This window comes from Hylobates moloch, unplaced genomic scaffold (assembly GCF_009828535.3).
Source record: "Hylobates moloch isolate HMO894 unplaced genomic scaffold, HMol_V3 SCAFFOLD_1, whole genome shotgun sequence".
NCBI classification, from domain to species: domain Eukaryota; kingdom Metazoa; phylum Chordata; class Mammalia; order Primates; family Hylobatidae; genus Hylobates; species Hylobates moloch.
The window spans coordinates 153,888,484-153,915,566 of NW_026652276.1; the positions used below are offsets into that span (position 1 = coordinate 153,888,484).

The 27,083-nt window shown below is 35.1% G+C and overlaps 1 protein-coding gene across 1 annotated transcript in view; it reads left to right on the forward strand.

The window, feature by feature from the left end:
- Positions 1-27,083, forward strand: part of AGMO (alkylglycerol monooxygenase) — a 345,679-nt gene that overhangs the window by 170,495 nt on the left and 148,101 nt on the right. Inside the window, 4 exon segments of the mRNA XM_032753455.1 lie at positions 1,982-2,116; positions 3,922-4,038; positions 23,727-23,809; positions 24,339-24,444. Coding sequence (XP_032609346.1) covers positions 1,982-2,116; positions 3,922-4,038; positions 23,727-23,809; positions 24,339-24,444 — 441 coding nt within the window.

Below are 27,083 nucleotides of genomic sequence, written 5' to 3' on the forward strand. Positions count from 1 at the left end.
TAGGTTCAATTCTCCAGGTCTTTCCCCTCGCATTTCCTTCAGCATAGTAATTATCACAAGTGGGTCTAAGGTTTAGTCTTTTACATATTCACTTATATTGTGAGAAATGTCAAGCTGGCAAGTTGTGATAATTAGGAATACTTGAACTTACAAAGACATTCACTTACTTTCACGTCCATTCCTTTATATACAGGTAAATTTCTCACCTATTCTGCAGAGGCATCAAAGCAACTTAGGATGGCTTCCAACAGACACAGGGTTTTGTTTGTTTGTTTTCCCTATTATTAGGCATAAATCATTCACCTTGCCCTCCTTTGGCATCACACATTTTCAGAGCATTGGGAAATAAATGAGTGAAAAACAATATTTTATTTTAAAACATTACCATGTATTTCTCATGGCTTGTGTCCAGAATAATAGAAACAGAACTGTACTCAGTTTCCGAAATTACAAAACAAATTAAGTATATTAATGTACATTATAACTTCTACGCACATTAGTTTTCTATATTATTATTGCAAAGCCCCAGGCGAAGCTTCCACCTAACATTTACCTATTCCTCAGATCTATTCCATTAACTCATTTATGCCTGAGGCTGCAATTTTTTGAATTTTTCCAATTAGAGTTTGGCGATGACCTTGAGCAGTAGGATATAAATAACTCCCACATGCTTAGGGTTCCAATAATGGAACACTAGACATAAATGGTTATGTTCTAAATTATTTCTGAATTGCTTCAGATTCCTTATTGAGATATTTTAAGCAACTTTAAGTTATTTTTTATAATCTTCATGGTTCAACTCATTGAAAACTAGCAAAATCACAAATTCTGATAGAGCCAAAACCTCTTTCTCCATTAATTTATTTCTATAATTATCATAGAACTCATCTCTAGAGTCTATAGCTGATGCTCAATCCCTAGGAGTCTTTTTAGTCTCCTGGTGCATTATGATCATATATATGTCATAAACGGCGAACATTTATTGAACATTTATCACGTGGGCACACTTTTAACTTCTATACATGTGAAATGCATGATACTTAAAGAATGTGGATTCCTGCTATGAGACTCAAGGGGAACTTTTGCCTCAGTTAGCAAACTTTTCGATCTCTAATTATAGAATATAGACTATTTAATACTCAAGTCTAGTATCACAAACTACTTAGAGTAATTTTATGAATATATGTTGTCTGTAACACAATATAGTAAATATTTGTATTTTAAATTTTTAAACAGATAGGCAATCTTTATATGTTATCATGTTCAACTTTTGTATCCACTCAGCAACACTTAGAAAAGGTGTCATTGGCAGGGCATGGTGGCTCAGGCCTGTAATCCCAGCACTTTGGGAGGCTGAGGCAGGTGGATCATGAGGTCAGGAGTTCAAAACCAGCCTGGCCAACATGGCGAAACCCCTTCGCCACTAAAACTACAAAAATTAGCCTGGCATGGTGGCAAGCACCTGTAATCCCAGCTACTCAGGAGGCTGATGCAGGAGAATCACTTGAACCCAGGAGGCAGAGGTTGCAGTGAGCCAAAGTCACTGCACTGCACTCTAGCCTGGGCAACAGAGTGAGACTCTGTCTTGAAAAAAATAAAAAAGAAAGAAAAGGTGTCATTATGGAGGGATGTTGAGTGCACAGGGTGCTAGTTAATTCCATTGGAAGCAAAGCTTCTTAACTCATTTTTTTCCTACTTTGCTGATTGTCTAAACAATTGCCCTGTTTTTACATTTCAAAATTATAATTTTATTGAACTTTAGAAATATTGACAACAACGCACTTAATGGTGCACAGTGCATAGAATAGATTACAGCATGGAATGCAATTACACATTAATTTCTGTTGCTCTAATCAGGCATAACATGTTTTAAATATGTAAATTACCTTGAACAATTAAATAATATACATAACTTTTGGTATTTAATCTTTCTGTCCTATTTATCTTATGTGAAATAAGCTCTTTTTTTTATTCTGTCTAGTTCCATCACTTATTTTCCATATGGACTACATTCTGGGCCACACCTGGATTCTTCAATAAGTTTTCTGTCATATTTAAAGGACCAGGATGGGGTCCAGGTAAACCAAGACTTGGTCTAAGTGAAGAAATTCCAGAGGTAAATAGAGTTCACAGAATTGGAAATGGTGAAGATTGTCTCATATTGTCAGGTCCACAGCCAGCCTGTATATATGCTGTTTTCATGCAAATCTGTAAAAAGATGTTCCCCCAGTCAGATGCAGTCCTGTGGTGCATAACTTAGTGAGTATCCACCAACTATGTGCCAATTAAAGGAGTGCCTTCTCCCAGGTGAACACTGCCTTTTACCTAGGAGCACAGATTGTGCAGCAGTGCTACAGAGGCTGGTTTTCATATCGACTTTAACGCCTGCCTTTGTGTACGGCATAACTTCACAAATACATGCGGCTCAGACACAGAGTCCTAGAACACTAGAAATGGAGGGAACCTTAGGAATGAGCCAGTCTAAACTTAACTCCACTCATGAAAAACTGAGGCCCCCAGAACAGATGTATCTAAAGTCACATTAAGACTGTGGATTTTGGGTCAAACCATAACTATATTTATTTTATAGTAGAGTAGAAGAATTAAACGCAGAAACCACGTTGAAAACCAAAAATAAAAAAGATAGATCTTTAAAACAGCAGAACCCAAATGAAAAATTCAGTTTTAACCCAAAATTACTCCTCTGGGGAAGAAAGAGAAGTTTCTTTTTAATCATTTAGAATATAAGTTGTGATTTCTTATCAAATAAATGTAATTTCAAGGTTGATACTATGTGTACAAAAGTTAGCCTGTTATGTTTCAAGGAAATAAAATAAGATGTTTTATTTAAATACTTTATTTTGAAAAAATCCTAATCTAAATAATGACATTTTCTCATTCAGTTACCAAAGCCGCTAGGAATAAGTTTCCCAGACACTTTTATGTTCACAATTCATTGCGCAACAATCCACCAACTTGATATAGGTGAAATTTTTATATTTCAACTCCAAAAAGTTGTTTGCTATGAGCGATTTATTATTTTTCATTTTGTCAATAGATAACTCAAAGTGAGTACAGTATTTTAAAGTTATATGAGTGCTGGATTCTGCATTAAAGAAATAGATGTGTAGCATTTTGGGGAAACTCAAATGCTAGAGTAGAAACGTAGTCTATTGGAAACAACTTTTCCAAAGTTTCCAATAAATAACTTTAGAAAAGTTGTTACCAATAAAATAGTATTTTTCTTTGAAGCATGATTACCTATACTGCCAAGATCACCCTCTTTTTTTTTTTTTTTTTTTTTGGGGACTGTCTCCCAGGTTGGAGTGCAGTCATGCAGTCTTGGCTCACTGCAACCTCTGCCTGCCAGGTTCAAGCAGTTCTTCTGCCTCAGCCTCCTGAGTAGCTGGGATTACAGGTGTGTGCCACTGTGCTCAGCTAATTTTTGTATTACTGGTAGAGATGGGGTTTCACCATGTTGGCCAGGCTGGTCACCAACTCTTGGCCTAAAATGATCCGCTCACTTCGGCCTCTGAAAGTGCTGCTATTACAGGCGTGAGCCGCCGCATCTGGCACCTTCTGTTTTTTCTTTTACTTTGCTTTTGCCGCCAGATATGATCATGGATGTATTATCAAATAGGGGAGATCCATCCCATGCATTTTGGCTCTCTTTATTATTTGCACATATTGCTGAATTAGTTCTTATGCTGCTTTTTAAGGCAGACTACATCATAATTGTAATGCTTTCAAAATGAGAAAAAAAAGTCTCCTAACATACCGACATGTTTCTATTTTTAAAAATTATGTTTGTCTTTTAAAAAAAATAGCGGATACTTTTTTTCAAATCTCTCTCTTAGTGTGAATTTCAGTAAGAGAAATAAGTCTGGAGCAATATAAAGGAAATGGTTCTTGTCTACCTAGGTCACTGGCAAAGAAGTTCCCTTCTCATCATCTTCATCTCAGCTATTAAAGATATATACAGTTGTACAGTTTGCTCTGATGTTAGCATTTTATGAAGAGACCTTTGCAGATACAGCTGTAAGTAATATCCATGTTTTTTTTTTTTTTTTTTAATCCATGTTAAATAGTGTGAGAACATTATCTGTTACTTTGTTTGAAAATGAAAATAAGCTCCCCATATTAAGGCTGCCGTATATTCTTCTCTGTAGTTGTCTGTTGTAATTTTGGCAACGTCTCACATTTAAACAGGTAAAACAAATCTTCTGGACTACTAAACGTAAATGAATTAATTCTATCCAAAATGCTTCTGTGTAGAATGTTCACCAAGTGGTATGCTGTTAATTTGTGTGATAAATAAATTACTTGCCATAAACAAATTTTATAACAATTACAATAAAAATACTTCAGAAGTCAGAATTAAATGTGTGGGAAAGCATACTTTTCATCAGTTTCAACATATTTACCTTCATTTATATAATTCCCTGATAGAATTACTTCAAAGGGTTTTCAGGGTAGAGTTTAATTCCTTTAGTTTGGCATTTCTGAAACATTCAGAATATTCCAATTTGCCTGGTGCAAATAGAAGAGCACTAGACCAGGATTTAGTTCAGGGATTGCCACTTTGGGGGTCATTTTTGGCCACAAAAGAATACTCATACTACCTAGGTTTTGGAAAGAGCAAAAATAACATAAGGTATATAAAAATACGCTGTAAATTGCAAAAAAAATGAAGAGAAAAACAGGTATTTTGTTTTATAGATTTATTTGTTTTATATTCTTCATTAAAAATTTACAATAGCTCAAAAAGGTACATGAAAGCAGTAAGGTAACTAAATTGTAAGTAGGTGAAGTAGAAAATAGAATCACAGGTGAGTTAAAAAAAATGCTGTTTTTATACCTTGTTACCAATAAAATATGCACCCCGTGAAAAACCTCAGTGAATCAGGAATGTTGAAGGTTACATGGTAACTCTATGAATAATAGTTATATTGGAAAGAAACAGGTGTAGCAAAGTGGTGGTGAAGATACCCCTATTGTTTCAGGTGTATAGGACACTTAAAATTGATGGATAAAATATACAAAAATAAAATTATTAAAATGCACAGAACAGCTAGCAAAAATGGAAAGACTCCTAAGGAGTTAAAAATGTTGACAATATATGAATCCAGTGAGGAAACTGAACATATATTGTGATAGTTGTCCTAGCTGTCATTTTTAAAGTAATAAACTTCTAAAATATAAAAATATAACTAGCATGCAACACTCAGTGACTTACATAGCAGCTTAAACTAGTGCATTAAAAGATGGACTAAATTGAGGCCAGGCGTGGTGGCTCACGCCTGTAATCCGAGCACTTTGGGAGGCCCAGGCAGGCGGATCACGAGGTCAGGAGATGGAGACCATCCTGGCTAATACGGTGAAACCACGTTTCTACTAAAAAATACAAAAAAAAGTAGCCAGGCATGGTGGCGGGCCCTGTAGTCCCAGCTATTCGGGAGGCTGAGGCAGGAGAATGACATGAACCTGGGAGGCAGAGCTTGCAATGAGCCGAGATCGCACCACTGCACTCCAGCCTGGGGGACAGAGCGAGACTCAGTCTCAAAGAAACAAAAAATAGATGGACTAAATTAATCATCCATTACACAGTGCTAAAGGCAATAGATGTTTTTAATCTGTTTATCTTCAGATATGAAGAACTGTGGAAAAGCCTAAAAAGAAAAATACCACAATCCAGGAAAAAAACTTAAATGAATTAAAGATAGGATTAACATTCAGTGAATACAGAGAATAATAAATCATTTTCAAAGAACAATGTGTATTATTGATAGGCATCAGTCTATCTAGTTAAAAACTCCATAAGTAAAAGAAATTAATAAATAATATATGCTGAAAAATGAATCTAATCTAGGATTATCAATAATTTCAATATAAGACCTATGGAATTATTTTAATTAATTAGGTACCAGTGTAATAATCTAAGTATGATGATGCCACTGTAACAGTTCTATATATTCCGTATGATTTATATAGTTAATTATAAGGACAGGAGGCTTCTTGAAATAGGTCCTGAGCAGGACTTTTAAGCAGGAGTGTTAGGTGGGACTTTTTTTTATTGTATATGGCAGAAATTCAACAGGGAGTGGATTTATTAACTAACATAACTGAAAAGTTTGGGACTATTGCTTCTTCAGACAGAGCTGGACCCAAGAGGGCAAATAACGTCATCAGGAATCTTCTTTCCTTCCTGCAGCTATGCTTTTCTGAGTGCAAATTCTCCTATAAACTGTGATCCTTCATGGTGGCAAGATGGCTACCAACTTGCTCTAGGAAAAATACTGCCATTCAAAGAACCCCACAAGTGAAAATACCCAAACTGAGCCTGATGTTGTGGCACATCTGTACATCACTGAATGCATCTATGTATGTGGTCCTAGATTATGTACCCAGCCTACGAATGGGAGGGCAGGGTCAACTACATGGGATCCTCATGGTCTATGAAGAAGAACAGAGTGGCTTGAAAAGAAAAAAATTGAGGTGATAGATTATAGAAAAAGGCAAATAAGGCCAGGCGCGGTGGCTCACGCTTGTAATCCCAGCACTTTGGGAGGTCGAGGCGGGCGGATCACGAGGTCAGGAGATCGAGACCACGGTGAAACCCCGTCTCTACTAAAAATACAAAAAAATTAGCCGGGCGTGGTGGCGGGCGCCTGTAGTCCCAGCTACTCAGAGAGGCTGAGGCAGGAGAATTGCTTGAACCCGGGAGGTGGAGCTTGCAGTGAGCCGAGATTGCACCACTGCACTCCAGCCTGGGCCACAGAGCAAGACTCTCTCAAAAAAAAAAAAAAAAAAAAAAAAAAAAAAGAAAAAGGCAAATAGGCTCAAGTAGGCAAAAATAACAAATGTTAGATCTATATAACATAATAGATGTTATCACACAAATAGGTGATTTGAACTTGTTTTCAAAAGTATTTAATCATTTATAAATACCTAGTGACATATAAACATGCCTGTAGGATAACATTTTAATTAAGATATCTATGGTAGGAGTGTCCATTAGGTGTCTTCTGCTCTAAAAAAACCAGAATATTCAATTAAATTTGTCTGGAATATGGCAAGTGTTTCCAGGATTGATTACTTCAGCAGTTCAAACATGCAGCGCTTCTAAAAGGGCTTCTCTAATTCCTTTGGATTTTATCATAAAATAATTGCAATAACTCTAGTCATCCTGCCTTTACAGCTTTTGACCAAAGGCAGCAAATTCAATACTTCTAGAGCATCTTGTTAATTTTATTTAAGAAGGAAAACACACACCGAGGTACATTTCTTCTGAGCGAACTTCCTTTCATGCCTCATTTTTCAGGACATGCCCACACTAAACCAATAACTAACATCAGGTCATGAATTAACCATGAGTGAATTATACCAAGTATAATTCTTGCCCTCAGGATACAGTGGTACTCACTTCCCCCTGAGCACATTCCTTGTATATACCTGGACGAAATCAGCACAGTGTTAGTACAAAATAAATGGGAGATATATTTTGGCTGGGCATCCAATAGTGTATGCAATGTGTCCTGCTAAATAGATTTTCAGAAAGTTGTTATAGAGATTATTGAATAATGGTATTGAGAAAAGCCATCTTAATTTTTTTAAACTTTTAAGTTCAGGGGTACATGTGCAGTTTTGTTACATAGGTAAACTTGTGTCATGAGGGGTTTGTTGTATGGATTATTTTATCACCTAGGTATTAAGCCTAGTACCCAATAGTAAAATGATCCTCTTCCTCCTCCCACCCTCCACCCTCCAATAGGCCCCAGTGTGTGTTGTTCCCCTCTTACGTGTCCATGTGTTCTCATCATTTAGCTCCCACTTATAAGTGAGAACATGCAGTATTTGGTTTTCTGTTCCTGTGTTAGTTTGCTAAGGATAATGGCCTCCGACTCCATCCATGTCCCTGCAAAGGACATGATCTCATTCTTTTGGTGGCTGCATAGTATTCCATGGTGTATACTTACCACATTTTCTTTATCCAGTCTATCATTGATGGGCATTTAGGTTGATTCCATGTCTTTGATATTGTGAATAGTGTTTCAATGAACATATGCATGCATTTAACTTTATAACAGAATGATTTATATTCCCTTGTATGTATACCTAGTAATGAGATTGTTGGGTGGAATAGTATTCCTGTCTTTATGTCTTTGAGGAATTCCACACTGTCTTCCACAATGATTGAACTAATTTACATTCCCACCAACAGTGTATAAGCATTCCTTTATCTCCACAAGCTGACCAGCATGTTATTTTTTGACTTTTTAATAATAGCCAGTCTGACTGGTGGGAGATGGTACCCCATTGTGGTTTTGATTTGCATTTCTCTAACAGTCAGTGATGTTGAACTTTTTTTTTCATATGATTAGGCCTGCATTTGTCTTTTTTTGAAAGGTTCATGTTCTTTGCCCACTTTTTTATGGGATTGCTTGTCTTTTTCTTGTAAATGTGTTTAAGTTCCTATAGATGCTTGATATTATACCTTTGTTGGATGCATAGTTTGCAAAACTTTTCTCCCATTCCGTAGGTTGTCTGTTTACTCTGTTGATAGTTTCTTTTGCTTTGCAGAAGCTCTTCAGTTTAGATCCCATCTGTTAATTTTTGGTTTTGTTGCAATTGTTTTTGGCGTCTTCATCATGAAATCTTTGTTTTTGTCTGTGTCCTGAATGGTATTGCCTAGGTTGTCTTACAGGGTTTTTATAGTTTTAGGTTTTACATTTAAGTCTTTAATCTATCCTGGTTAATTTTTGTATATGCAGTAAGGGAGGGGTCCAGTTTTAATCTTCTGCATATGTCTAGGCAGTTATCCCAGCACCATTTATTGAATAGGGAATCCTTTCCCTATTGCTTGTTTTTGTCAGGTTTGTTGAAGATAAGATAGTTGTAGTTGTGCAGTATTATTTCTGAATTCTCTGTTCTGTTCCATTGGTCTATGTGACTGTTTTTGTGCCAGTACCACGCTGCTTTGGTTACTATAGACCTGTAGTATGGTTTAAAGTTGGATAATGTTATGTCCCCAGCTTTGTTCTTTTTACTTAGGATTGTCTTGGCCGTTGGGCTCTTTTTTTGGTTCCATGTGCATTTTAAAGTAGTTTTTTCTAATTCTGTGAAGAATGGCAATGTTTGTCTAGTTCTGTGAAGAATGTTTAATAAGCATAGTGTTGATTCTATAAATTGCTTTGGACAATATGGCCATTTAAATGATATTGAATCTTGCTATCCATGAGCGTGGAATGGTTTTCCATTTGTTTGTGTCAATATCCGATTTCTTTGAGTAGTGTTTTGTAGCTCTCCTTCTAGAGATCTTTCACCTCCCTGGTTATCTGTATCACTAGGTATTTTATTCTTTTTGTGGCAATTATTAATGGGAGTTCATTCCTAGTTTTGCTCTCAGTTTGACTGTCATTGGTGTATAGAAATGCAAGTGATTTTTGCATATGATTTTGTATCCTGAGACTTTGCTGAAGTCGTTTACCAGCTTAAGAAGCTTTCGCAATGAGACCATGGGGTTTTCTAGATAGATGATCACGTCGTCTGCAAATAGAGATAGTTTGACCTCCTCTCTTCTATTGTTGCCCTTTGTTTCTTTCTCTTGCCTGATTGCACTACCCAGAACTTACAATAGTATGTTGAATAGGAGTGGTGAGAGAGGGCATACTTGTCTTGTGCTGGTTTCAAGGGGAATGCTTCCAACATTTGCCCATTCAGTATAATGTTAGCTGTGGGTTTGTCTTATACGGATCTTTTTATTTTGAGGCAATTTCCTTCAATACCTAGTTTATTGAAAATGAAAAATATGAAAGGGTGTTGAATTTTAGAGAAAGTCTTTTTCTGCATCTATTGAGATAATCATATGCTTTTTGTCTTTAGTTTTGTTAATGTAACGAATCACATTGACTGATTTGTGTATGTTGAACCAACCTTGCACCCAGGGATAAAGCCTATTTAATCATGGTGGATAAGCTTTTTGATGTGATGCTGGATTTGGTTTGCCAGTATTTTATTGAGAATTTTTGCATTGCTGTCAGTCAAGGATATTGGCCTGAAGTTTTTGGAATAGTTTCAGTAGAAATGGTACCAGCTCTTTATACCTCTGGTAGAATTCAGCTGTGAATCTGTCTGGTGCTGGGCTTTTGTTGATTGGTAGGTTATTTGTTACTGCCTTAATTTTAGAGCTCACTATTGGTCTCTTCAGGGTTTTAATATCTTCCTAGTTCAGTCTTAGGAGGGTGTATGTATCCAGGAAATTCTTCTAGATTTTCTAGTGTACGTGCATATAAGTGTTCATAATATTCTCTGATTGTTGTTTGTACTTCTGTGGGGTCATTGGTAATAACCTCCTTGTTGTTTTTGATAGTGTTTACTTGAATCTTCTGTTTCTTCTTTATCAATCTAATTAACAGTCTTTCTACTTGATTAATGTTTTCCCCAAAACAGCTCCTGGATTTGTTGATCTTTCAAACGGTTTTTCATGTCTCAATCTCCTTCACTTCAGCTCTGATTTTGGTTATTGTCTTGTGATAGCTTTGGGATTTCTTTGCTCTTGATTTCTCTAGTTATTTAGTTGTGATATTAGGTTGTCAACTTGAGATGTTTCTAACTTTTTGATGTGGACTTTTAGTGCTATAAATTTCCCTCTTAACACTGTGTTAGCTGTGTCCTAGAGATTCTGGTATGTTGTGCCTTTGTTCTCATTAGTTTCAAAGAACTTCTTCATTTCTGCCTTAATTTCATCATTTACCAAAAAGTGATTCAGGAGCAGGTTATTCAGTTTCCATGTAATTGTATGGTTTTGAGTGAATTTCTTAGTCTTAATTTCTAATTTGATTGTACTGTGGTCTGAAAGAATGTGAGTTATGATTTCAGTTCTTTTGCATTTACTGAGTAGTGTTTTACTTTAAATTTTGTGATTAATTTTAGATTATGTGTTATGTAGCGATGAGAAGAATGTAAATTCTGTTGTTTCTGGGTGGAGAGTTCTGACTGTATCTATCAGGTCCATTTGGTCTAGTGCTGAGTTCAGGTGCTGCATATGTTTGTTAATTCTCTGTCTAGGTGATCTAATATTGTCAGTGGGGTAGTAAAGTCTCCCACTATTATTGTGTGGGAGTCTAAGTCTCTTTGAAGATCTCTAAGAACTTGCTTAATAAATCTGGGTGCTCCTGTGTTGGGTGCATACATATTTAGAATAGTTAGAATTCCTTGTTGATTTGATCCCATAAAGGGACGGAGAAAAATCTACCAAGCAATTGGAAAACAGAAAGAAGGCTGGGTTGCAATCTAAGTTTCTGACAAAACAGACATTAAACCAACAAAAACCATTTTAATTTTAACATTATTTTAAAACTTTAATGATTGGCGTTGTCCATATATATTTCTTTTGTGTGTGTGTTCAAAGTTAGCAACCAAATTATTCTCCATATAGGAACCCCAATTTTAAACAATAGATAAGTTTGTATGTGCTGTCTGTCCAAATACAATTTTTTAAAATAAAGAAAAAGCCACAGGGAAACATACAATTGACTTGTATTATTGTAGCAGAAAACATTGAGTTAGAATCTTGCTTCCATTTTGTGAAGCAAATACAGGAACTAGGATACTATGGGGCCAGAAGTTTTTTGGAAATGTAATGATTTGACATGTAGTTACTGTTTGTTTTCTTACATGTGCTAGAGCTAATGATGAAACAAATTGCATATTGTACCAGGTTTATTTGGCTTTTAGCCCCCAAAATGACAAAATTTGAAACCAAGAACTTCTTTTTGGACCAAAGCTTTTATAACAGTGGCATGAACCACATTACTCTTGGCAGTGCACACCTAAACATCAAACCACCAAAATGCTTAGACTTCATACTTGTTTAACGTAAGGTCTCATAACTAACCCCTCACTTACTACTTTGTTTAATATATTAACTTAATATGCTCACCCCAACTAGAACTAAAATGTACATCATTAATAGAGCTTAAATAGTTGAATGAGATCAAAAGAAAAGCCAGGTCGTCTGTATCTAAATATCCAACTGTTGATATACTGACCAATGTTGAGTACAGTTCGCATTGTTGATTTTTATTAGTTGTATTAAATAAAATCTCTAAATAAATTATACTGATTCATAGAAACAAAAGATGGAGATTTACTCATTTTAAGGTATGTGAGCCTCCATGTTAAATTTGAAATAGTGGCCATTAACATTTGAATGCCTGGGCATGAGTAAGTGCTTCCTGGGTAAAAATGTAGCCAGACACTGTGTATATTAAAAGATGTGACTTACAGCATGGTTTTCTCAAGATTTCTCTACTGTCATGAAAAACCATATGAGAAACTCATGTAGATATATTGACGAAGAGAAATATCAAGTGTTGAAACCGTTTACAAACTGAAATTAGAGTTGGAGACAGCTTCGTTCCTGACACAAATTAATTTTGAAAGGTGCATTTGCTTGTTTCCCACATGTGTTTTTCTTTGCTGAGAACATGCTGTGTGACTAGGAAGAAAGGTTGCTTATTTGCAAAATTCTATAGTGACTTTTTAGTCTCAGGGATGTCTAAAAGCATACAAAGACATTAAAATCCAACAGCAATATTTTTTTCCAGATTCACTGTAGCCAATAATCACACAGAATAGTTGTGGCTGACTTATAATTGGGGACCCTGCTGTGGTCCCACAGTCTTTTCTGTTTATGCATATATTAGAGAAGATAAATACTTATTTGTTTTATGTATGCAGGTTCTATATAAATAACTTTGGAAGTCAAGAAAGCAATTTGATGGCCACCACAAAGGTGTAAGAGACACATTACTTTCTTACTAAAACTTGCAAAGCATACATTTAAATATACAGTGTTTAGTTTAGTGATATGACCCACGGACTTTTATGTTGATTTTGGTTTAGTAATCCTTGAAAAATCAATTCCTCAGCTACCAGGGTCCACTTCCTGGGGTGATAATCATGAATACATGTTTGAAATAAAAATATGTATTGCACTAGCATGTTCTACAAACTAAAATTGAAAAGGCAATGCTTCTTTTAAAAAATAAACACACAAAAAACAGTTCGAATATTCAATAAGGTCTTATAATAGGATATGTTATAAAGTTACTGCAGATACATTTGAACACAGATTACTTTGATGATATTTCAAGTTAACAGGGCATCTGAGAGTATCCAATATAAATTTGGAAACATTTTTATGGTTTTTAATTCCCCTGAATGCCATGCTCTGTAAAACATTATGGGCACTACAATTTTGTAACTAATATTTTCATGTTGGCATTTTTTAATAAGCCTGCTGAAAAAACCGTCTGTAAAAAAATCAATATATTTTGGTCTACTCTTATAGCAGAGAGTGTCACTTGCACAAATTAGATCTAGCTTAGGTTCCACATGAAAGTTTTCAAGTTGATGTCCAGGGTATACTGTTTTTCTCTAGTCTATCCCCTTGGGATTTCATTTCCTTAAGATTTTCGTTGGTAACTTAAGGTAATGTAGGAAAAAAAAGGAATGTGGGCCAAAATGAGCATCAATTATAATATAAAGGCATGAAATGAATGTAGTGTATTTGTAGTAAAGGAAGACTATTAACAAAAGCTACCTTTCAAATAAGCATTTTCTACAGAAATGTAGAAAAATGATCATTGTATTTTCCTAAATACATTATTTTTTGCCCACTCTATTTAAATACATTAATAAACTGGGAAATTACACATATAATAGTATATGCATCAAATAATATAGTGTTAACTTTGAAATTAAATATATCTTCATATCACTATTAGTGTTTTCTAATTTGGTGAGTATCAGGCAGCTTCTCTAAAAAGTTATATAACAAACACAATCAATGATAACCTCCTCATAATTTAAATTACGACCTCACTTTGATTTGTTAAGTATATGTAAAAATTAAGCAATTTAATTCTGTTTTGGGAACTCCAAGTCTAAATGCGCAGTTCTTTGGAGTTACATTTCCTCATTAAAAGTATTCCACATAAAGAGGCCGGGCACAGTGGCTTATGCCTATAATCCAGCACTTTAGGAGACCGAGATGGGTGGATCACTTGAGGTCAGGAGTTTGAGACCTGTCTGGCCAAGGTGGCGAAACTCTGTCTCTGCTAAAAATACAAAAATTAGCTGGGTGCGGTGGCAGGTGCTTGTAATCCCAGCTACTCTGGAGGCTGAGGCAAGAGAATCACTTGAACCCAGGAGTTAGAGGTTGTGCAGGAGCCAAGATTGTGCTACTGCACTACAGCCTAGGCGACAGAGCAAGACTCTGTCTCAAGAAAAAAAAAAAAAAAGTAATCCTTTTAGAAAGAAAGTCTGGTCTGTCTCTCTGAAACGGTCTTTTAACATCTTTTCTCTTCTGTATTTTGGAAAATAATGAAAAGGTATTTAGTTTATAGATCCACTTGTTTCTTAGTAAGAATATAAAAGTTTCCTATTAAAAGTACAAGGAAATTTGATCTTGAGGCAAATACAGATTATTCAGAGTGGCTCCCACGAAATAGTTTTATGGAGCATTCAAAAAAGATAATATGTTAACAACAGACTCTTTCGGCAACTGTTGTAGGAACTTTCTTTGCTAGAGGTCTTCAGTCTTGGACCAATTACTACCCAATAGTGAGGCACAACCCTTTGGTGTTCTCTACTCAGTGAATGTCCAGTGAATCATGAGATTTTCCAGTCTGTCTGGTAGGAGTATGCATTATACACATACTGGGCATTGTAACTCTGATCCTTTTTTGCCCTTGGATAATTTCTTCAGGGTATCACGCATGAGCTGATAAACTAAAGACTTGACTGACGCTGCAAATTTTTAGAGTTCTATATGTATAACTCTTGCTTTTTTGATACTCTATTTTCCAAACGCTAGCCTCCTTGATTTCTCTCAAATCCTGGCTCTTTCTTCACAATTTAGGGAATCCACCAAGCTCCTCTGGGTCCCTCTGTGTTGTAACCTAGAAACTCTCAAGGTGGGAAACTGGTGCAATATGGATCATGTCATTTGTATCCCATTTCCCTGAGATCGCTGTTCTTTGTTGCCTTGTGCCCTGTAATTTGAAAACAGTCATTTCAGATATATTGCTATTGTTTGTTTTTCCAGGTAGGAGGGTAAATTTCTCTATCTTATTAGGTACACATTCATATTTTAATGGAGTAGAACCATAGTGTCAAATATAATTGTCACATATCTAATATTTCGGTATTTATAAAATGCAATGTAATCTTTGGCTTTTATTTCTTACAATTTTTTGTAGAAACTGATGAACTCCATGTCAATTCAATGTTTTGAACTATATGTTAATTATACTCTTTTAGCCAATATATTTTCACCTTTGATATATTTATTGTGTTTGCTTCTTGCTTGAAATTCTAGCAAATGTTTATTGTAGTTATATTCCTCTTAGTATGCTTTAGTGGTAGCCACCTAAGGAGTTCTGAAAATGTAGGGAAAATAATAAGATAGCCAATATTGACAATTATTTTAAAGAGCAAGAAATTCTTTCAAGACAGATTCTTGAGACTCACATATAATTATACATTGCAGTATGGTGTCACATTGGATTCTGCTCTTGTGTTTATGTTGTAACACTGAGAAGCATCTTCAAGCCTTCGGATTCAGCATAACAAATCCGCAAGCTCACAGCGTCTGGAAGATGGAGCCCTTAGAGCCACAGAGATAATAAGGGCAGCAGGATAAGTATGCCAAGAAAGCCAATCTGCTGCCTTCACATCAGAGGTTGTAGAGGTTTAAGTGTTAGGCAATACTAGCCTCATTTTATAGATGTCTGAGAAGATGAGCATTAATCAAAATAATAACTTTGTAGACCTTGTCAGGCACCTTTTAGAGAAACTACTAAAAATGTGCCAACTTGGTTTAATAAAATCTAGACATTTTCATTCCTAAAGCCTTAGAATAAAATTATGGAAAATATTATCAAATGTTTGACAATGTATAAAGTTTAAAAAAAGAATTTTTTCATATAGAAACATACTGTTATTTTAGGATATAGTGACCGAGTTTGATATAGCTCCTTTGTGAGGTTTGTTTGGTGGAGAAATGTGAGAGGAGGTTGTATTGACCACGAAGGTTTTCCCATGCAAGGGTAAGACAGTGATAGTCTTCTTCAAGAAGAAAAGGGCTTTCTTCTTTATAGTATCTGTGGGCAAAAGAAGAATTCCCACACATTCATTGATTAAGTAACATGGCATCAAACATGTAATTCTACTGTTTTTGTGTTGTTAATGATACCTCTTCCTAAGTATTTTTTTTCCATCTATTTAAAGAAAGTTGGAGTAGATAGGGTTCTGCAGGCATAATTGGGGCTACAAATCTAAATAATCATCCTTGCACTGGGAAACCTATGAAAACAAGAGCTACCAAATAATTTTTTTTTTTTTTTTTTTTTTTTGAGACAGAGTATCACTCTGTTGCCCAGGCTGGAGTGCTGTGGTGCCATCTCAGCTCACTGAAACCACCTCCTCCCAATTTCAATCAGTTCTTGTGCCTCAACCTCCCAAGTAGCTGGAATTACAGGCATGTACCGCCACCATGCCCGGATAATTTTTGTATTATTTTTGTTTTTTTAGTAGAGATGAGGTTTCGCAACGTTGGCCAGGCTGGTCTCGAACTCCTGGCCTCAAGTGAATTGGCGACCTCAGCTTCCCAAAGTGCTGGGATTACAGGCATGAGCCACCACACAGTAGTGAAACTTGACAGATAATTTTTTAAAAGGAAAAATAATTTATTGCCTCATAAAGCAGCTATTTATGGTTATGATCTTTCCCAAATGCTTTCTGTGAACTGATCATACATCCAAATTAAAATGGAACTAATTTAGAATAATTTCAATTTAGCACTTTAGGACAGAGATATTTTATATGAAAGATAAACAAGCAGTATATAATTTGAAATGGGAATAAATTGAATGAAAAAATCCTCCATGTTATAAAAAACTAATAAGCTATGTGTGATTTCACATATTGTTTAAAATACAGGAGACTAAAATATTTATAGTCTTTAAAACCTATAAATTCTATTCTATTTTTTTTTTTTTTTGCTCTATTTGGCCAGTGGTCTTATTGGCAAATACTAAGGTGGTATGAATTCAAGGGCAGGGATTTTGTTCTTCTTGGTTACTCAAACTCATATTTAACCACAGTGCCCAGCACATACTCAATATATATTCATGGAATTAATTTGTAGAATTTATTTATTTATTTATTTATTTTTGAGACAGAGTCTCGCTGTGACGCCCGGGCTGGAGTGCAATGGCATGATCTCGGCTCACTGCAGCCTCTGCTTCCCAGGTTCAAACAATAGTTTACTCCTGCCTCAGCTGCCCAAGTAGTTGGGACTACAGGTGTGTGCCACCATGCCCGGCTAATTTTTGTATTTTTAGTAGAGATGGGGTTTCACCGTGTTGGCCAGACTGGTCCAGAACTCCTGACCTCAAGTGATCTGCCCACCTCAGCCTCGTAGAGTGCTGGGATTACATGCATGAGCCACCACACCCAGCCGAATGTGTAGAATTTAGAGACGTTCAACTGATTATCTCCCTTACTAGTCTATCAAAGGATGCTATATAGAAAAACTTAAGTTCCATAGGAAAATGAACCCTAAATTAAGCATATATGTTCTATGTTGAATTCCCTGTTCAATATTCTCAGTTTCTTTTAAACTCATTTTTGGGATATTCTGTTTTTTAAGGAATTAACGGAATAAATATTAAGATACTTAATATTTAAATATTTAACATTTAGAAACACTTAATATTAAACTATTGATTGAATAATTTAGTTGAATTTATCTTAAAGTTTGAGGAATATAAAATATTGGTGTTAGATGAGGTGTGGTGGCTCATGCCTATAAATCCCAGTACTTTGGGAGGCTGAGGCCAACTTGAGTCCAGGAGTTTGAGACCAGCCTGGACAATGTGGTGAAAACCCATCTCTACAAAAAATACAAAAATTAGCCGTTGGCTGGGTGCAGTGGCTCACGCCTATAATCCCAGCACTTTAGGAGGCAGAGGCCAGACTTGAGTCCAGGAGTTTGAGACCAGCCTGGACAACGTGGTGAAAACCCATCTCTACAAAAAAATACAAAAATTAGTCGTTGGCTGGGTGCAGTGCTCAGGCCTATAATCCCAGCACTTTAGGAGGCAGAGGCAGGCAGATCACCTGAGGTCAGGAGTTCGAGACTAGCCTGGCCAACATGGTGAAACCCCATCTTTACTAAAAATACACAAAATTTAGTCGGATATGTATGGTGGTGGATGCCTTGTAATCCCAGCTACTCGGGAGGTTGAGGCAGGTGAATTGCTCGAACCCAGGAGGCAGAGATTGCAGTGAGCCGAGATGGCGCCATTGCACTCCAGCCTGGGCAACAAGAACGAAATTCTGTCTCAAGAAGAAAAAAAAAAAAATTAGCTGTGCACGGTATCATGTTCCTGTAGTCCCAGCTACTCTGGCGGCTGAGGCAGGAGAATAGCTTAAGACTGGAAAGGGACGTGGCAGTGAGCCTAGATGGTGCCGTTACACTGCAAGCCTGAGTGATGGGAAAATAAATAAATAAAATAAATAAAATAAAACCCTGTTTCAAAAATAAAACATTGTTATTAAATATTTAATATTAAATTATTGATTAATTGTATTAATGTTTTCTTCTAGGGTTTTTATAGTTTGAGGTCTTACATGCAAATCTTTAATCTTGAGTTAATTTTTATATATGGTAAAAGGTAGGGGTCTGGTTTCATTCTTCTGCATATGGCTAGCCAGCTATCCCTATACCATTTATTGAATAAGGAATCCTTTCCCCATTGCTTTTGTCAACTTTGTCGAAGATCATTCTGGACATTGGCCTAGGGAAATAATTTATGAGTAAGTCCTCAAAAACAACTACAACAAAAACAAAAATTGACAGGTGGGACCTAGTTACAATAAAGAGCTTCTGCACAGCAAAAGAAACTATCAACAGAGTAAACAGACAATCTACAGAATGGGAGAAAATATTTGCCAACCACCCATCTGACAAAGGACTAATGCAAAATCTATAAGGAACTTAACCAAATCAACAAGCAAAAACCAAATAGCCACATTAAAAAGTGGGCAAAGAACATAAACAGGCACCTCTCAAAAGTAGACATACAAGTATCCAACAAACATATGAAAAAATTCTCAACATCACTAATCATTAGAGAAATGCAAATGAAAACCACAATGAGATACTGTCTCACACCAGTAAGAATGGCTATTATTAAAAAATGAAAACAGATGCTGGTGAGTCTAAAAATAAAAGGGAACACTTACACACTGTTGGTGAGAATGTAAATTAGTTCAGCCACTGTGGAAAGCAGTTTGGAGATTTCTCAAAGAACTTAGAACTACATTTGACACAGCAGTCCCATTACTGGGTATATATCCAAAAGAAAAGAAATCACTCTAAAAGACACATGCACTCATATGTCCATCGCAGCATTATTCACAATAGCAAAGACATGGAATCAACCTAGGTGCCCACCAATGGAGGATTGGATAAAGAAAACGTGTTACATATATACCATGGATTACTATGCAGCCGTGAAAAAGAATTCATGTCCTTTGCAGCAACATGAATGCAACTGGAGGCCATTACTCTAGGTGAATTAGTGCAGGAGCAGAAAACCAAATATTGCAAGTTCTTACTTATAAATGGAAGCTAAACATTGGGTACCCTGGACATAAAGATGACAACAATAGACACTGGGAACTAAGAGGAATAAAGGGGGGGCAAAGGTTGAAAAACTAATTGTTGGGTACTATGCTCACTGCCTGGGTAATGGGATCATTCCTATCTCAAACCTCAGCATCAGGCAATATACTAATGTAACAAACCTGCAAATATATCTCCTGGACCTAAAATAAAATTCGAATTTGTAAAAAATGAAATAGATTGTTTTCCCAAAATATCATATTAGCAATGTAATAAGAATTAACATTTAATATATTAATACTAAAACACAAATATAAAATATTTATTTTATTAGTCTTTCAATAAACATACTGAGTTCTATAATCTAGGCACTTGGGATACGACAGTGAATGAAGAAATAAAAAGTTTCATTGAGTTTACATCCTAGCAAGAGGAGACAGACAACAACGAATGCACTGACAAACATATAAGTGTATAGAAGTGGTAAATCATATGAAGAGCAATAAAACAGAAAATGGTTATACAGATTTTTGGAGAAGTACTATTTTATGTCAGAGGAACAAGAACATGTATTTGAATAGAGACCTGAATGAAATGCACCCTAATGATCACTAGGGGAAGTCATTTCAAGCAGAAGGAATAGTAGGTGAAACAGACTTGAGTGGGGAAAATGTTTGTCATGTCTAGAAACAGGAAAATTTCTGACATGGCTTATTATGAGTTAAAGAGCGAACACTAGGGATTAATAGTGGGGTATGGTATATTTGGGCTAGAGTGATGACTTTGAGCTTTATTCTGAGCGAGCCCCTGGAGGGTTTAGAACGTGTGACATGATCTCACTTAAGCTTAAAAGGATCACTCTGCATGCTGTGGGTTGGGGCCTGTGGTAGGTGGACAGGCAATTTTAGAAGTAGGAAGACCAGTTAGGGGAGTATTTCAACAATTGTTGGGGAGATCATCTTGGGGTGGAATAGGGTATTGGGCTGTTTATAACACATGCTTTTATTCTGGATATATTTTAAGTATATCTCTGATATATTAGAAGTAGACAGTGACAGAAAACGTTAAGGACAAGCCACAGGTTTTTGTCTTCAGTAACTGAAGGCTAGGAGGTATCATTTTCTAAGATGATGAAAACTAGGGAATATATGTTGTAGAGGAGGAGCTCAAAGGCAGTGTTTTAGTCATGCCAAGTTTCAGTTGCCCGTTTACCAGTTAGAGATGTTGACTAGGTGGTGGATTCCTGCATCAAGTTTGTTTCCACTCTAATTCCAGTAGTCAGGATGCAGTTTGGTAGAGAGAGTTATTTCTGTTGTCCAGGGATCATACATTTCCTAACGAAAGTAAATACATGTACTTATTCCATCTCTGAGTTTCCTATGACATCTGGAAGCGCTAATAGACCTTCTATTTATGCTTCTCAGTTGTTTATCTTATTGTAATTAATTAAGATTAGCCTAAGCTCCTGAACACAGTAACAATAATACTAACCATGACCATCAGTTGACTTTTTTTACTCTGTGCCAAACACTTTTCTAAGTATTTAATAAGATTACAGTCCTTGCCAAATGTGTATTTTATTTCAAATGTACCAAATGCATAGCTGAGGCTTTAAAATGTCAAATAATTTGCTCATGGTTGCATGGGTGATAGGTTTGAATAACAAATTCTGTGTTCTTAAAGAGCATTTGCAATCATACTATACATATTTTGACACAAATCGTTTCTCCCTTTTATGTAAATTTTTCCCCGCGAAAACCCACAGTGAAGCAATATAGTGAGAGAAGCCGTTTTAATCAAACAAAGTAACTAAACAAACCTTAGTTACTTCTACCACCTGGAAAATATTTTTCTCGTTTTTTTTTTTTTTTTTTTTTTTTTTTTTTTTTTTCTTAATTAACATCGCTCTCCTCCTCATTTAAATCCAAATATTAATAGCCCCCCCCTTTTTCTCGTTTTTTTTTTTTTTTTTTTTTTTTTGGTCTCATTCTTCCTAAATGGACATCGCTGTCCTCCACATATCAAAATATTAATAGCACTCTCCTGCTCTGGTCTAAGACATTCTGGCTTTCACTGACTCCCCCATCCTGTATCTAATACCTATCATTGTGCCCCTATTCCTAAACATTCTAATACTTTCGTATTCAGATTTTTGACCACTCAGCAATACTCTTCCACTAAAGTTTTGCTTTGGAGGTTTAAAATCTCTTGACAATTCTGGCTGCCATTCCAGGAAGTTGGCCGTGAGAGATGGGGCTGGTTTTTAAGAAGGTCTGAAGCTACGGTACTGCATGTGAGCAAAAATTGACTGGTGGCTTTTGTTTACTGTTTATAACTTTGGACAGATGCAGTTTAGTTGCAAGTAAGGATATTAGCTAATAGGTGAAATTCCTTGTATTCATTTCAAGGGGAAACGAAGGAGTGCTTGCATAATGTTTTGGGCACTATTTTAGCCAATCTGTTGTATCTCACCTCTGGGTTTTCATAAAGATGGAACTTAAGCTCCACCAGTGAGTAGGGAACTCATCCAGGAACTGTGTTCAATACTTTGAATTTACTGATCCACTTTTAATCTGAAGTCGTGTTCACCTGGCTCTAAACTTTGTCTGTGTAATCTCAATTTAGATTTTTGCCATTAGCCCCTTTAAATATATTGCTCATATGTATTCTACCATCATCATGCTTTGTGATCAGGCAGACCTGTTTTGAGTTTCAGAGGTGTTATTTACTTTCCGTGTAATGATGGAAAAAGTTAGATAATCCTTTGTTTCCCAGATTGTGTGCGTTTTTTAAAAAATAAAGCCGATATAATGACAACTACTCTGTAAAGTTATTGGGAATGTAACAAAATTAAAGTACAAGAAACACATGCCATAGAAGCTGTAAAATAGTAGATGTTCAATAAACATTATTAAATTTTAATGTGTAAATTAAATGCATATTTATAATTCTGACAAAAATGTTTTCTGTTACAATGATTCAAAAGGTAATTTTTTAAAAAATTAATCATTTATTTCCAGTACATTAGGATAAAACCCACTTTATGCAACTGTACCCTTTAATTCATTTTTCCTAAAGAAAAGTACCAAAGACCAGACTAAAATTGAGACAAACATTTAAAGGAAAGTCCTTTGACTCAGAGTCCAAAAACAAACTGTAAATGGTTCATTTTTCCAAAAGAATTAGTTTTTATACATAATGTAAAGAATTTTAAACCCTAAAAAGAGACTGCTGTACATATACTTAAATTAGAATTCTAGTATCTGCTTTTCCTCTAATTCTTCTGGAGCACAAAGCATATTTGCAAGTCAGAAATCTAATAATCTCAATGGACAGACTGTCTTAGAATAAGCTTTTACCCTTAACATATCTAGAAAGATAGTACTCATTCTTTCCCATGGCTCAAAGTCCAATGTATAAGTAAGTTTTAATTTAGTTTACAAAACTCTGCCATATTAACATGAAGAGCACACTAATGCTTAATGTTAAGTGTTGAAAAGATAGCTTTTGACATGTATATATGAGCATGTAGATTGAACCAAATATGAGTGTATATGTGTAATCTCCTTTATATGTATGCTTTCACTCATAAACACAGTCTCCTTTAAATATTTTCTGTGTTAGAGAAAGCTTTGCATTTGAAACCACAAAGATTTTGTTATACTAAAAATGGCTATTAGAATGCAATATTCATTAAAATGTGAGTAATTTATCCATATGTGGGGACTCACATGCTTGAAAAAATTATAAAAGTAAAAACTTTAAAGTATAATTTTAAATGATGATGAACACTTTAAGCAAAATATCATTATGGAATTGTCTAATTACTTCTCCAAGTGTCCAGCAAGGAACTGAACGACATTAAGAAAACCAAAATGTTTTCTGTGTAGTCAAACTTTCTGTAAAGTGTCAATGACAAGTGGTATAATAAGACATAAAATTTGGGCTGTTTTGTCAGCTTTAACTGTTCTTGTACCTTTTAACAGTTCTTCTAATGGCTCCATTGATCTCCGTGTTTGTTTGACAGGCACTGTCGCAAGTTACTCTCCTTCTGAGGGTTTGCTTCATTATCCTGACCTTGACTTCCATTGGATTTCTTCTGGATCAAAGGCAAGAAGTGAAATTCTTGCATTGTTTTTACTTTTACTCAATTCAAGAATTTTCTACAGAGTGGTAAAATACCAGTATATTATGTAACTAGTGTAGTTTTAAAAATAAATATAAAATTTTGGTATTTGACTTTTTATTATTTTAAAGAAATTAACTATATCAGTTCTCCTAACTACTCATTTTTTAAATGAATGAAGTATGAAGACGTTAAATCACTGAAAAGAGTCTCACTTACTTTAAACTCTAGAAATTTAGTTGCCTAATATTTTATTAGCTGAAAATAAACTTCATAACTTATCAATGCTCAAACTAAGCAATATGTTGATAAAAACAGATATTCCCTAAAAAGATGAGTGTTCTTTCTTAGTTTAATCACTGTTTTCAGATAGCTTCAGGGGACATGCTTTTCAAATATATTAAAATACTAGGTATTCCTTGAGAATGAAAAGTTTATCTTTATATTAATTATAACATGAACATATAAAGAGCATATTTAAAGCTAATGCATGTTAATTACATTTTATTTCAGGCCCAAGGCAGCTATTATGGAAATTCTCCATTGCTTGATGTTCTTAATGCTGTACAGATTTGGTCACCTGAAGCCTCTTGTCCCTTCCTTGTCATCTGCTTTTGAGGTAAGACATTTGTTTTAGGTAGCCACAGGACGGCATATACCTATTGCGCATTTAATTTATTCATTCAATGATGTTTTCTCTACTTCATTTCTCACCAATACTTGTGGGAAATCTTGATCTTTTTTTTTTTTACTTACCAGTACTTGTTAGTTGTGTCATCTGAGCTAGTTAATATTGCTGAGCCACAGTTTTTTGGCCCCTAAAGTTGGATTGATATCATTAACCTCATAGAGTTGTTGGACACATTACATTACACAACCTTTATAAAGAAATCAGACCATGTAGTAGGTTCTCAAGAAGTGGAAAAATTGATTTTACAAAAAGTTTTGGCAGAGACTCTGCCATTTGAGATTTTTTAAAAGCTTTTAAAGTGAAAATTGCGTTCAAGTTTCCTTGTCAGTTACCTATAAAAAGTAATCATTCTATGGAAATAAAGTCACTGAAGTCAATGAGATTTTTTCTACAACTGAAAAATACGATCTTCTGTGATGGTTAATTCTTATCTTCTAAGAACTGCATTGAACTTTTGGGTATATATTGTTTAGAATCTAGGCAGCTGTTAAAGACATTTATTTTCTCATCACTAGTGCATTAATATAGTGTATTATGTTTCTAATTAAGGGTTATATTGTTTAACTTTGGTGCCAAGACACCGGCCAACATCACCAGAATGTGCAATGTGTAACTTTATTTAAGCATTAAACATAAATACTAATATCCCCCGCTCTTAGCATCAATGAAAAACCCAATATATACACTTTCATTATTTAATTGATTATAAATTGAAACAACTCCTTTGGAGGTAATTTGGTGATATCTATCAGAATTGCAAATACACATAACCGTTAACCCAGCATTTCACTTCCAGGAATTTGTGCTACTGAAATGATACGCTCACACATATGCGAATTGGTGTATATGCAATATTATTCATTGCAGCATTATTTGTCATGACATAAGATTAGCAACAACTTAATGGCCATGAATAGAGGACTATTTAAAATTATTATTCATTAATAAAGTAGTAAAACATACATCTATAATAATAAAACAGGAAACCCTTTAGTACCAATAAGGAGCAATCTTAACAATAAAACATGATACAGGATCCCATGTGAAGTATCCTGCCATACAGTGCACATAAGTATAAAAACAGGGAGAGGGAGATATAGGCATATAAATATATAAATGTATTTTATTGTATGTATGTAAATACATCTAGGAAGATAAAACCTAACATGTTGCTTGTGGGAAGGAAAGGTGAATTTTGTGGTAAGAAGCAGAAGATTCTTTATTAATATTCTTTGATGCCTTTAAAACTTCCAAACTTCTAAACCATAGGGGTATATATACACATTACATATATAATGTGAATTTAGACCATGAAGCATACTATCTTAGTATCAGGATCTTGGATATCATCTAATTTAATATATCCTGCATTACAGTTGATTTAATGTGTATGTTTATTTTGTTTCTTCAAATTATAACCTAAAAGCAAAATAAAGAATCATAAGTTATACATATTTAATAAAATTCAGAAATATACATGCTGAAAAAAATCATAAAATCAAAGAAAATGGCACTTAAACCTTAGATGAGGGGCACGTTCTAATTTAAGGCATGAAAGACAATAATTTCATTTAATGAGAATACTCTTATATTTATGGTGATAGTTTATCTTACACACTCCAGAAGCAAATAGAGAACATAGGTTCCTTAAATTAGCCAATGTTGTAAATACGTGGGAATGTTTGCTTACAAAAACATATTGCATTTGATATTCTTTGATGATGAGATGGTGGAGGGCAATGTAGTATGTCCAGCTTTTAAGCATGATGAACTCTAGTGATAAGATGATGTCAGTTTACTTATTTAGTTAATAGATGAAAGTGAATGGTAAAGACTTGAACTTTGAAGCCATATTGCCTGAATTTGATTCTTGGCTTAAGAACTAAGTAGCTGTGTGTTCTTTGGCAATTACTTCACCACTTAACTATTCTTGGTCTTGCTTTCCTCATCTGTAAAAGGAGGAAGTATAGCATCCATCTAAATGGGATTTTGAGGATTAAATAAGAGAATATGTGTAAGGAATTTAGCACAGTGATTAACACATAGTAAGTGCTCCACAAAAGTTAGGCACTGTTATTATTGTTATTTGATATGAACTTAAGGATCATTTGAAATAATTATTTGGCTGCTTGGCCAGCCTTGAGATCCCCAAGTCAAGTTTGGAGACAGCTAGAATGAGAAGTGGGGAAGAACAACAATGTTGAAGGAAAAGTCAGAGCTATGAATTCTTGGTCCTGACACTGTATCTGTGACTTTGGACTCTGTGCCTCAGGTTGTTCAACTGTAAAATAGGTTTTATAAGAGCTAACATGCATTGAGCTCTTACTACGTTCTAAATGCCTTACTAGTATTATTCCATTCAGTATTCATACCAAACCTATGATGTAGTTGCTTCCATTATCTTCATAATGAGAAGATTGAGGGGTGTACACAACTTGTTTAAATGCACATAACTATTAAGTGAATAAGTCAGGGAACAAATTCAGGAAGTCTGACACTATAACTCTTAATGATCAAGGTACATTTTCGTCCATGTAATGATAACTATACTCATCTACCTCAAGGGT